This window comes from Daphnia magna, linkage group LG2 (genome assembly GCF_020631705.1).
Source record: "Daphnia magna isolate NIES linkage group LG2, ASM2063170v1.1, whole genome shotgun sequence".
Taxonomy (NCBI): domain Eukaryota; kingdom Metazoa; phylum Arthropoda; class Branchiopoda; order Diplostraca; family Daphniidae; genus Daphnia; species Daphnia magna.
In genome coordinates this window covers 12,317,537-12,331,283 of record NC_059183.1, presented here as the reverse complement: position 1 = coordinate 12,331,283, position 13,747 = coordinate 12,317,537, and the positions used below count along the sequence as shown (strand labels likewise).

Genomic DNA, 13,747 nt, shown 5'->3' with positions numbered 1-13,747 from the left:
TTCTTTTTTCTCCCCCCTCCCCTTTAAAAAAAAATAGAAATACGTGCTAAACGGTTTGTTCCACTTTCTATTTGATGATTGAATAGCATAAAGAAAAAAAAATGGGTTATGTACATGAGATACCGGATATCCAACACCCAATTCACGAACGGTAATAGATAATAATTGCTTCGTGATGTCCCGAAGGGAGGTAAACAAGAACGATATACACAAATATATACACAGATATCGTGCGATTGAGGACGTGATGTCAGAACGAGAATAACATTCGACAATTGAAAATAAATAAACAAATACTAAAGAAACCATGAACAGCAATAAACGCTTGCTTCATTGCTTCTTTCCCAGCCAGATTTAGTACGCACGCCAAAGCAACTTGTTTTTGTTTTTGTTTTTGTCTTACGTAATAGGATGTTACAGAATCACGATTATTTCTGACGTGTCTCTTTCGGGTTGGTCCTGGCTTTAATTTTTCGTTTACAACAAAACAAAAACAAAATATCCGATTTTCATTCTCTGGCCTAAATTTGTACCTTTTCTATGCAAAGATATCTTCTTCCCTCTGCGATCGTGCTTGGACGGCTCCAATGGTACTTTGGGTCACTTTAGGGCGCTGCTGGTTGATCAGCTGGCGGTTTCGATCATAGCGCGCAGTCGCTGGGTTCAAATGATGCAATGGCATCATCGTTATGCTCGTTCCTCCTGTACAGAGACAATTCAAATTAGAACTCTCATTTAAAACAGGTGATTTTTTTTTTTCAGTTGTCGACACTCGGAATGCAGTAACTTGGAACCATAACGGAGAAGTGTAAATAGCTAGTAATAAATGTGCTTCCGTGTTCCCACGAGTCACGGCCGGTATGCTCACATCTTTGTCTGCGCGTAAGTGCGGGAATGTGGGCCTTGCTTGTTTGCCTTTCATTTATTTGTTATTATTTTTATAACATACCATTACGCCCGCTTCGAGCATGATCTGGTGATCCGGGACAGCTGTTCCAGTGCGCGTTGGCTCCGTTACGCGGGAAGTTATCGTCGGCGCGTTTGCAGCAGCGGAACCAAAAGTAGAACACTCGCCGGAAACCCTTGCGGAACCTCATCGTGAAAGTTGGAAGATTAAACACATGGGAGATGTCTGTTCCACTCATTTTTCTTTCTCTTCAACCTTTTTATTTATTTTCCAGAAATTCAATAGCAAAAATAAACAAGCTGTCTGTTACACATGCCGCCCGGTGGCACAATGGCCGCCACTATTTTCAGTTACTTTTTTTTTTCTAACCACGGCATTCGTTTTCTCCTTCAACATGTTTTCGTCAACGATAAAAGAAAGTTCTGTATTGTTGTCCGAATGCATGGGACACATGCCCAGGAAACGAAAGTAAATTCCCATCAAAATGTCTTACGGCTCTGGACGGGATTTCCAGCCTAGCAACAAAGCCCATAATAGATCAAAAAATTGCTAGTAAGCTTTTTAAATCGTACATTTAAAAGGAGAAACGAGAGAAAAGCGAAACTTCTGCTTAATCTACTTTCATAATGTTATGGCCACACAGATATCCCTTGTGCATGTTTAGCTTTATCTTTTCAAGTTAATTACGAGTTTCACTTCAAAGCGCTGCAATATGTCAACCCCACAGAATGTCGTCTTTAGCCATCGGTCAACGTTGTAATCATTCCGAATGTTCAACGAAGAGCGTGCGCACGTCACGCACCAATTGATGGTTAACTATCAGCATATTGCGATTCTTATATTTTCAAAACGGCTAAAACACGTCGTGTGCGTTAGTATTAATATTGTGGCACAATACCTCGAGTTCATCCAGCAGTAGATAATGGGATTGTACATTGAATTGGACATGGCCAGCCAGTACGTTCCAAGGTAAATCTCCTGAATGTGCGACCATTGGTTGATCTCTTGAAACAGCCACGACACGATGAAGTAAACGTGATACGGTAGCCAGCATATGGCGAAGATAGTCACGACTACGATCATCATTTTGACAACCTATGCAAATGAGCAATGAAAATTATTCATCGGCTTTTCATTTGTCATACTAGACATGTATCAATAATTAAACTTTGAGAATGGAGTCACCCTACCCTCTTTGCCCCGATAGACCTAATCTGACATTTCCTATAGAGTCGCCCTTGTGATGGCACGTAATCCAGGACCAACGCTGGCACCCAATTTTGACAACAAAATAAAACTATTCAGTGTACTTTTAATACCTGCTTTCTACTAGCTTATGGAAAATAGTTTTTTGGCGCACAAACGATCCGAATCTCCGCTGCCTACGTAGGGCAACATCCTCGTTGACATCATTGTCCTATGAGGCAAGAACGGAGGGGGCGTACATCCCAGTGCCTAAGCTACACAGACCGTGGCTATGCATTCAATCTACCAAGAATAACTTCCCGAGATATCGAAAAAAAAAATCTGCGTCATTTGTTAGCTGGCACATATCCGCTGAGATCCTCTTAGCTTTTCAAAAGCTTGAAAAAAAAAAGAAGAGAGAAACGGAAGTAGCTCAGCATACAAAATAAGAAAAAGCTTTCAATGTCATTTCCCGATTGCTCGCATTAAGAAATTCAATACCATAAAATACGGACGACACGGAATACTGGATCTTATGCAAATGAAGAAAGCTAAGTTGTAAAAAGGACTATTCATAATACACGTGATCGTTGTTAATGATGGAGCGAGGCTTTAGGGTACGAATGAAAAAAGGAGAAAACACTCGATCAAATAACAACGGGACAGAGAGTACATTCAAGAATAAGAAAAACATTGTTACAAAACATTGTCTCCTTGTTTCATGAACAAAACTCGGCCCGTCCCTAGCCACCGACAGGAAAAATTAAGGCGTAAGTGTTTATCTTAGCGTTACGGGGGAACTGCAAGGCTCATTAGAGTATACAAACTAACGGAATTAGATCTCCCCAAAAATGTGTTGAAATAAAACTGCAGACAGTACTCCTTCGAGTAATTAAAGAAAAGAAAGACGAGCGATAATTAAATTCTCTTTTTGAGCATGGGCTTGATGATGATGCACGCAACGGCGTAACAATATCCACATTTTCCAAGTGTGAAAACACAAAAATAATTTGAAGAAGAATGTTAAAAAACAAAACAAAAAATGGTTGGCTTTTTACTAATGCCGTAAATGATAAGCCAATGGTTGAGCCTGTTTTGTGATTAGTTCACGCTGTGCAGTAGACCGATGGAACTGTGCACAGTCGAAGAAAACAGCCTTTTGTGGCATTGTGCATACCCTAGAGAAAGTCTCGCGGAATGAGTGATGATACACGCAATTATACCTCAGTTCCCAACGAGCATTCTCTTATGGATTGCTAGTTTTTAATCAGAATCGACACAAACTTGGCCTTCGTCTCAATAAGAAAACAACCGAAACAATCCCCGCTACTACCGCTATCGTCATTTCCTCTTTTCTATAGTTCCATTTCGGATCTGGCTATTCCGCCCAAACAAGTGTAAAAGTCCCTTCCTGCGATACCAATGCGGCCACACCCTGTTTAGTTGTCTGCACCATCAATTTTCAGGTAGCTGGATAAGGATATCCGGAGAACAAGCGCAAAGAGAATAATTATTTACCTAAATAAACAAAATAAAATAAAAAAATACGTGCCCGTCGTTTTGATCTGACATTTTCCATTTGATGATCCGTGCATTCCCCAATGCCTTGGCTGCCCCACAGTTCCACTCCGACCTGGAAGTAGGCGTAGCCCATAGCGCAAATGGGCAAAAAGTACGTGAGGATAGTCAACATCACGTTGTATCTGTACACAAAGTGGTACGTGATAAGAAGATCAAGCGAGGAATCAAGACATCTTTGCATCATGTGAAAACGGTGGCGTTTGACTAAAGACGACTCTCTTGTACATTACGCACAAAGAACTAAGCAGCAAACATGGCGAAATCGAATTAATCTAGAATACGTAATGTGACTGGATACGAAGGCATGATAGGGCCAACGGCCAAGTAATTACCGAAGAATTTGTAAGACTTACATGTATTCTTGGTAACTCTCGAAGGTGGGACCATCAGGCCAGGCGAGGTAACAAGCCGTACGTCCGGATTCATTGTACGTAATGGTGGTGGAATACAACACGTGCGGAGTGGATATTAGTAAGCTGGCCATCCAGATGCTCAAAGCGATGCCGATGGTCGTCATCTTGCCCATCCGTCGCCGTAAGGGGTACATTATAGCCAAATATCTGTTTTAAAAATACGAATAAGAAAAAAAACAAAATGTAATGATCGATATCGATTGGTTTTCTTATGATATACGACATTAAATCATTTTTTTAGAGGGGCTATGTGCGTGTGCATTGGTTGTGTTTGATTAAAGCACCTACTCAATTCCGCATGTTGCTTTTTTCAAGTGCTGTTTGTCATCGCTGTCAATAGCTATACGTTTTCGAGATTTATTTCCAACAAGGGAGCCATCTGGAGTGTTCAATGTATTCTCATGGATTACAACTGCAATTCGGTATGTATAGTTGATTTAAAAGTATCACTGGATTTTATCTATTTCGGGGTCTGTCGGAGTGATAAAATAACGTAGTTGATACAAAGAAATTCGTTTGGGGGATAACAATAAATGCTGGCGCATACAAATAACTTGTGTAGTGACACCCCACTAACTCGGTCCATACAAATTTATTCATCGTGTGCCGCACGATGCGATCGTGGTCGTGCGGAAGGAAGAAAAACGTAAAGGAGAAAAATAAAATGAGAAACACTAACGAAATTTAAGGTTTTCAATGGACTCGCGTCTCGTAGCTTGGAATCACACGCCAAGTGCAGATCGAATTGACGCATAATTTTCCATTCCGTAAATTGAATATTGAAAATACAACGCGTGTATGCAATCTCCACGTTATCAAAAGATTTCTACGAGCTAGGCGTGGCAATTGAATTTAAAGAATAGAACGCCCACTGAAAATAGATTTCGGGAAACCGATTGGATTGTACAAAAGCCGTCAAATTTTCGATGCGTATTTCGTCCGGTGTGTATAGGATATATTTACTTTACGTCTAATCGCGTGCATCCATATTCTACGATATGCAAATTCATTTAAATTCTCAAAGTCCATCATGCAAAGACGAATCGCATCAACGTTACGAAAGCGGGTGTTGGTCTCTCTTCATCTCGCTACGTGATGTAAAACACATAATTACGGAAAACATACATCACAATCTTCGTATACGGTGTGTGTATCCCTCATTAATCCACTCATTTTCAGCTAGAGCCTGGGTGTCTAATTATTCGTTGAAGGCGCACGACGCTGATGCGTTTCATCTTTTTGGCCATGAAAGGTGGAACGCGACACCTGACGAAAAGTTTTATGCACCTGCGTAGTTCGTTAAACTTCTTCGTCGTAACGTATCATGTCTGTACCAAAAATGATTAAAACTCGTGTTACCTCATCATCTCAACTTCTTAAAAAGATCGCAGGTTTTACTTTCATGCTCGATAACTATCTGAAAAACGAAAACTACAACTTGGATCTAGGCGAAAGGGTGAAGAGTTTTGCCGCCATGTGCCCCGAGATGTTATCCGTACAGGAAAATGTGGATCACAACCTGAACCTTGTTGGACGTCTTTTCACAGTTACTGCAACTGCAATGTCGCATATTAGTTTCAAGAAACGTGGCACACTATTGCCACGTAATAATGTTCCAGTTTATTTTTTAAAGCGTCCCTGGCAATATCAGCTTGTTGGCTGATGTTGGCAAAACACATGCGTAATTGCTTGCTAATCCAAGAACGCCCCACAATACATGCCCGTAATCAACTGGCAACCTTTACAGACAAGATGATGAAGGTTTTGTTATTAGTTTTACATTGTCAATTTTTTTTTACTTTTTTCAAGAACACTAATCCTCCAACAAGGATCGAGTTTTAGTCTGTCGCGGAAAGAAAGAAAAAAAGTCTCAGACAATCCCTAGCAAATGAACTATAAGACTTCGTATACTAAACTGGGTATCTCCTGGCTTTTGATTTGCATTCGGGACACAAAGAAAATAAGCTTGTTGGTCCGTAATTGTGTATCGTCAAACGGTCGGATAAAGGTTGCCAAGTATTATTTACCGGCTCGCCATAAAAGATTATGACTGTATCATTGCGACCTGCATAAGGAGTCCCCCGCACGGAATCGAGCTCGGTCGTAAAAACAAAAACAAAAGACGCTCTGCCATTTTACTTTATTTTTTTTTCTTTTTTTCGGTATAAAGGATAAAAAGAGATTTGGGGTGAATGTAAATTCGCCTTTGTTTTCTTTAAATTTGCGACGCTACGGTAACAAACTCGTAATGATATGCAGAAGCAATTCAGCTCGCTATTAAACTTGTTGTAAGGAGGGCAGTTTCAAACTACTCGCAGTGATTCATACGTTTTTCGACTAGTCTTGAATTGCATAATTCCTGGATCCTCATTAAAAATGAAGGCTCGAAAAATTTTCAAAAGCGAGACACAACAACAAAAAAACGTTCAGTTTCCTACGTTCAACAAGTTGAACAAGAAGTTCGGGAATTCGACTCTGTCGCTTTTCATTACAGTCTACAACGTTTGTTTTCCCCAACTGGATGGGTTGATATGTTTTGATAATGCGAATAAGTAATGGCTCCCCTTCATAGTGGCTTTTACACTACAAGAAAAAAAAATGCTGTTTGAATGCTTCATAGTCTGCGTCTCGAACTTTGCAAAGGGACAAAAAGAACATGATGGATCTTCTATCTTGACTATAGTTGCGATTGAATTGGGTCCGCGTCTGTGAGTCTATTGAACACGACTCTTCCACAAACTTTTTTTAAAGTGAAAAAAAAAAAAAAAAAAAAATAGAAAAATAAAAGTTTTCTTTCTCCCCCCCCTTTTATTTTTCAACAGACGTTAAAAAAATACTTTTATCACGCAATCTAGCTGTCTGGATGTGCCGAATGGCACAGCCGTTTATTTACTGCGACGGGCGCATAAGCGTAGATTGTAGGGCGTTTAACTAGCGATAACACTAGACACGATTTCTCCCCGAGCGAATACGATCTGATTTTATTACTACCTTAGGGATATAAGGCAAGCTACATAGGTGCTTGTTATATTCAACTAAAGGCTAAAAAGTTTGCCTCTAAAATTCTGCAGAAGACTATGCACCAATGGCCATATAGCCCACATCTATAAAACGAAATAGATCAGCAATATACCACGGAAAATCCCAGTCGCTTTCGTATGTTAAGGCTTCGCGATAAATGCGTCTGATTGTACCGAAAACTACTCTTGTTTTTTGTTGTTAAGAAACCGTACAGCAGAATGAATTCCTTCCGATTGGCGATGTTGAAATTCTTCGCAGGAAATGGGCTACCCATCGTCACGCTTTCAAAGTGAAACAACAACAAAATACCTGGAGAGCAAACTTGTTCCCAGATGTGCACGGCACTACAGCGCATAATCTACAAGTGTAAATCATACTGTCCAACCCAACAGCCGTATTTATTTTTTACTTCATGTTTTTATTCTCTTTTAGTGGCACGTGACGCGTTTTTGAACGTTGACACTAAAGAAAAAAATAGAAAACCTACCCCTTCGTTCGTTAGATGTGTGTATAAGTTACAGTGACAGAAGCTGATGGCTTTCCCAGCAACACGATATTTGCCCTGGCAGTATACATCAAAAGAAATTTATACTGTCTTCTCCCAAATGTTTTTTTTTTTTCAACACGCAAGGCCTTACCCACATTTTTCTATTTGGCATTTATTCAATTGAATTTCCGAAAAGGAAAATGTGGAACACTGCGTACAAGAGAAAAAGGAAAATAACGAAGCGTCGTCTCTTATAAAGTCGCTTGCAGACATACAATTAGCTATTGCCTCCTTTCAGAAAACGAGTGCAAGTTTGAAGAACAAACCCACCAGACGAGCGAGCGGGAAAACATTCTCGATTACATTTGAAAATAGGGGTGTAGAGTGGAGAATAGCAAAAACATTTTTCTTTTTTGTTTTGTTTTTTTCTTTCCCGGCTATTTTTTAAATAAAGAAACAAAACTCTTTTCTGTTCACTATCAACATACAGTATATCGGTGAAAAGATGTTGTGCGGATTAAATTGGCTGTTGATGTACGTTTCGGGTTTCTCCGGGGCATGAATAAAAGAATCTGCAGCTCTATCAGTTAGAAAGATGGTAGCAAAAAACTGTGAATTTTTCTCATTTTTTTTCTGTCTTTGACGTACCAAAAAAAACTTTAGCTTTACGGATAGTTGAGGTGAAGTTCCATTGGCAAACGTCTCTTTTTCCCACGCAAAAACCGCATAGGCCATTGGCGAATGCCAAAAGTCAGCATCATTCTTTGACATTCAGATAGTAAATGAATAAAAGTATACGGACTATTTGATACGCCCCGAGACAAATCAATTGGTGTTAAGGAAACTATGTGGTAACGCAATTGCGCGATGACGCAGACTAGCTAGAACGTCACAAAAAAAAACCTAGTAAAACAAACAAAACACGACGCAATTTGGAAGTTAAATTTTTGACAAGAAATTGATCCAGAATGAAAACAAAACGAAACTTAAAAAAAAAAAACAAAAAACATGGAATTCGATGTAGCGCAAAAGACGTATACTTATCGATAAACAGAACTAAAACAGCTGAAAAAGGAGAGAACAAGCTTGAAAATGTTTCCATTTTTCCCTAGCTGTGAGATTAGGTCCTGTTGCCAACGTTTGCAGCGTTGTAACTATCAAGAACCAAACGTATCCCGTTAAGAGTTTGTGGTTGAAAAACATGTGGTAGATCCAAATGAAAACACGAATCAAATTGTTGGTTTTCTTTGACAAGAAAATACGGAGGTTAGATTTGTTTTTCTTTCAAAGCGTTGGATCCAAAACTTGCAAAGGAAAAATATTCAGAAATAACTAAACATTTGGAAACCGGTTTACTTGTAGTAGCCGTACAACTATGTGTTGCCAACTCGACGGATTCAATATTGATTCCACAGCCACGATTTGACCGTGTACCGCCAGGCAAAACTCAACAATTCGATTACAGAAGCTCACGCAGCGAATTGAAACGTGTAGCGATTTGATTGACGGGCGCCACAAAAAAAAAACGGGAGCCCTTCAGCAAACAAAATTTACTTGTAAATTTATTCGGATACATTCTGAATATTTTAAGTGGTTAAAAATAAAAAACCCACCAATATTTGAAGGGATAAAAGTAATATCCTCGCTTCATTTTAAACTAACGAAATTGGGGGAAAAAAACTGCGTGGAAGCAGAAATTAAGCTGTTTCAAAATGCGGGTAATACTTCAAGAGAATAAAGGTGTCAATAAACGTAACTATTATTGAGAGTATTGATTTCATTCGACGAATTTTTTCGTTGATAGATTCCTTTAGTTTTCGATTGCTCGTTGCAGCAATATATCTGGCGGATTCGCTCAGCCGTGAGTGAACACATTGGCGTGACGTTCCCTTTTTGATCAATCAAACCAGCCAAGCGATTGGTAGCCGACAACGGGAAGACGCCAACTATGGGTTTTTGCAGCACGGATCACACAGCCAATAGATTGACCCCACCAGTCGTTTTCAGTCAATGCATCTTTTTGTTTCCCACTCTCCCCCACCCAATGACGTGGTTTGCTTAATTTTTTTGTTTTGTGTTTTGGTATGCCGTTTATCACAAACAAACAGCATTTTGAAAGCATCCGTTTACCCACAAGATGAGCAGACTCAGCAATCCATTCATTGCAGAAATCCTTGCGTATACTACATAAGCTTTCACGGAATAACGAAACGCTGAATACAAGACACGGCGAGGGCGTGGTAACTATTGCAAGTCGCAATCCAATCCTGTAGCTATTCTTCTCTCTAACCGACGATCGATACGCATTTAACGATAAAGCGAATAGAGTTCGGCCGCGTTTAATAATAAGAAAATAGCACCCGGAAAAAAACCTTCCCACAAAATGAAGTTTTTCACAGCCTCTTGGCAGCTTGAATCTTTGCCATAAAGCCGCCCACAAAACATAGTAAAAAAGAAAGGCTTTAGACAGCAGGGCGTCAGAGTTGAAACGAGTCTCATTCAGGACTGACTTTGCATAGACCGCAAGCCGTGTGACCTACAATGGCGCAGCACAAACGCGGAAAAAAGGTTCTGATGGATTCAAAGCGGCTAAGTGGACCAATATTATGATTCAGGCTTAACTTGGCAGACGCTTAAAAAAAAAAGAAATCAACGCGTTTCATCGCCGCGCCCTTTTTGTTTTTACTGGCAAAACGTTCCGTGCACCCTCAACTCATCTGAACGAAGCTGTTTTGCAGTCTGTAGCACAGAAAGCAACAGCGCAAGCAGCTTTCTGTCAGTTCATATTTGAGTCTAATTAACACTAGCTGAACAGCAACTAAAACGACAAGAGCTGTAGAGATGAGATTGGCTTACCTTTCGATGGAGATTGCCATGAGAGTGAAGACGCTTCCGCAAATGGAAATGACGGCGACGAACTGCGAGATTTTGCAATAAATCCGGCCAAAGGGCCAATCGTTGGTGACCATACTGATGAAATTAAAGATGACGTTGAGCGTGGAGACCATGGTATCAGCGATGGACAAATTAACCTGTCAAAATGTGTGGAATATGGTATGAATAAGTAAAGGGCGACAATGGTGACTTTGCTTTCAAAAACTGACTACCAGGAAGTAGTTCGTGACCGTGCGCATTCTCCGGTCAGCCAGGACGATCCAAACGACGATCAAATTGCCACCAGTGCTAATGACGACCATGACGGCAAAGAGCATTGTCCAAAGCACGATTCTCCACCACGGTAAGTTGAACTGGTCATTTTGCGAAGCGTCTTCCAAGATGCTGTTGTTATGGCTCCAGTTGTAGTTGCTGTGATCAAAGAACATCAGGTCGGAATCGACCACCGTCAAGTTCCTGTCATTCCATTCTAGCGCCATCGGGCCCCAATTTCTTGAAGTTCTAGGAACTCCTAAAAATAAACAAGCAAAAATAAGGAATATTTGTTTGACGTAAATATTCAAATATTCAAAATAACAATCTGGTCAGTTCTTGACTAACGGCGCTAATTACTTAGGAGTTAAGAAAATATCGATCAGAAGAAAAGTAGGACACGGAACATCTCAAGCTAGTTATAAAGACAAACTCTAGCGGACACTATAGAAAGGATTGGCGGAAGTGATCCAACAAAAGCCGAAGGCAAGCTAAGGACAGCTCAGATACTACTCTCGTACCCCCCTCATAACGGAAAATACAACGTTTCGCCATTCAAGCCCCATCAGCTGGAAGGACTTTTGTTTTCGCCTAAAGGAATTTAACCAGTGATATACGGACATTATAGTTACAAAACTGACAACAAACATGACTAATAACAAGAGACTAAGAAACAAGATAAACATATGTTCATTATTCACACTATCATTAGTGACACGCGTTTATAGCGCGATTAGAAAAGTCCTTTAAAACGGCCAAGGAAATTGCTGTTGCGCCCCCAAACTACGAACATGAGATGTAACACAATTTTAGCTTGACGTCAACCCGGGCAGACTAACAATTGTGCTGACAGGCTATTTGTCTTGGTAGGCAGACAATTGGTATATAGCAACCTAACTCCAAAGCATTTGAGTTACAATATAAAAAAAAAAAAAAAAAAGGCGAATGCTCTCGGGAGAGCCCAGTACGATGTCTATATATACGTGCATGCGCGTACATCGTGCGTTTGCCTCTTAGGGATTTACAGCGCAAAATAGCTGACGTTCATTCGTTTGTGCGATTCTTCACAATACGCAAAAATTGAGGCGATGACGTATGTTAACGTTCACTGTCAAACGTCTCTAGACGCCTTTCAACAAATAAATTTCGCACATAAATGCGTGTTGGATGGTGAAATTATTCGCTATTGAAGTGCAATTAAACAGTATTGAGAAATCACAAAAATGTGTCTGGCAACTTGTCGTTCCGGATTCAATCATTGAAAAAAAAAAAACTAAACTACTAAGAACTACATCAACTACACAAAACGCACGAATTTCATTCGTTCTCTAGGATTGCAATTCTGCGAATACTCTTTGCCATCGGATGAATGGCCAAACATTTGTAAACGCTACAATCAGTCAAAATATAAACGATTCCCTTATTATGCTACAGAAAATGCACAAGAAGCTGCGTTTATTATTGCATAGCATTTAATAGAGGGAAGGTTGGCTTCACCAGGAACGCATAAATAGGTAAACTTAAGAGACGCATCAAGTCATTTGATTGGCTTTGTCTATATCACGATCGAACTTTTAACGAATTTATGAACGTCACGAAGCTATGAACGAATAACGGCCTCATTAAAACGTTCTCAGACACCGCCAAACATAAAAAAAAATGTCTTGTCTTTGAATAACTTATATTCCCCCAATTTAAATTTTGAAGAGATCCTGAGAAAGCACGGCAGTTCTTTTTTGTTTGGATAACGTTTCGTATTTTATGAGATAATTTACTGAAAGAAAAACTTCTAGCAAGAAAGGTAAACTTTCCCGTTGAAATTGTCTAAACCTTCAATAATTCAAAGGTTTTCCAAAACTTCTCTATACGTTGTATCATACCGGTATTGATGACCGCGGCTGCTATATTCAAATTTGGCGCTTCCCCAAGCTTCTTTGATGGAGAACAAAGTCTTTGACTACAAATTTATAAATCACGCACCGCGAACGATTCCTTCTCCGAGCAAGAAGAACGCTATATGGAGTTGTATTGGAAGAATCGGAACTGTTCATACCATTTCTTGGGAACTACTAAAGAGAGAGGGCGACAGCAACGAAGAGTATCTATGATGTAGCACACGTCCAAACGAAACCCGCCCCTTTAGTCCCACGAATGGCGATTGCGCCGTGACACGGCGTAACCTCTCGACTTTTTGGCACTCTCTCTTTTAGTTCTTAGACAGCTAAGATTGGAATCTAGTGGGCGAAATCCTTCTTTCATATCAATAGCACTTAGAGCGCTTTGTTCAACACCTGGTCGTCCAACTTGACACAAGTTGTGTGCCGTTGTCGATGACTATCTCAAGGGATTCCAGAAAAGGAGATGGGGCAAACAAATCGTGCGCACACAAAAGAAATCTGCTTCGACAGCTGAAAAATGGCTGTCATAATTGTGACAATGAGTTTCGGCTAGAACCCTATTGCATTTTTTTGGTTTAAGAGTAAAAGTAACACAAAAAATTACCTGCAGAAAACGGCGATTTATAACTAGCAGCACCGCATTCCCATTAACAGCGTACATCTTATCTCGAAGCACTTGTCAACCTAAAAAATATTTCAATGGTTCTAACTCTAATAGTGATGGAATGGACAGAATTTTGGTATTAAACTTACAATACTATATTTGGCTCAGAACGAAATTTTTCTGACTGGAAAATTTTTACCATTTGAACCGTTACTTATTGTAGTCTTGCTCCACCTTCACGGTTCTATACGTTTCAAAGTTGCCGCCATTAAACTTTCCTAACAAAGAAAAAAGAACACAATGTAAGGCCAATTTGAACTTCATGGCAATTTGTAGAAAATTCAAACTAATGTTCCAATAAGGAACCAGACAGAAACCAGTATCACCTGCTGGGATCATGTGAATAGGAAACGTAATTGGTATTCAAGCATGGCATTAGAAGATGAAGAGGAACTCTATTTACTGATTTTCAAACTCTAGGAAACCCATTCTGGAAAAAGAAAA

The 13,747-nt window shown here is 39.9% G+C and overlaps 1 protein-coding gene across 3 annotated transcripts; it reads right to left on the bottom strand.

Moving 5' to 3' along the window:
* Positions 1–27: 27 nt before the first annotated feature.
* On the bottom strand, positions 28–13,649 carry LOC116917266 (tachykinin-like peptides receptor 99D). 3 transcript variants are annotated; one of them, XM_032922692.2, is made up of 10 exons: positions 13,630–13,649; positions 13,393–13,521; positions 13,244–13,323; positions 10,702–11,000; positions 10,451–10,626; positions 4,027–4,233; positions 3,645–3,795; positions 1,806–2,002; positions 950–1,092; positions 28–702 (listed from the first exon to the last, which is right to left on the bottom strand). In XM_032922692.2, exons 4-10 carry the CDS (start codon positions 10,966–10,968, stop codon positions 539–541), a joined length of 1,305 nt encoding a protein of 434 aa, XP_032778583.2. In that variant the 5' UTR covers positions 10,969–11,000; positions 13,244–13,323; positions 13,393–13,521; positions 13,630–13,649; the 3' UTR covers positions 28–538. The 3 variants fall into 3 exon arrangements, with proteins under 3 accessions (XP_032778583.2, XP_045024688.1, XP_045024689.1); XM_045168754.1 differs by lacking the exons at positions 28–702; positions 950–1,092 and adding an exon at positions 1,142–1,422; XM_045168753.1 differs by lacking the exons at positions 13,244–13,323; positions 13,393–13,521; positions 13,630–13,649 and adding an exon at positions 12,622–12,839.
* Between the last annotated feature and the right edge of the window lie 98 nt (positions 13,650–13,747).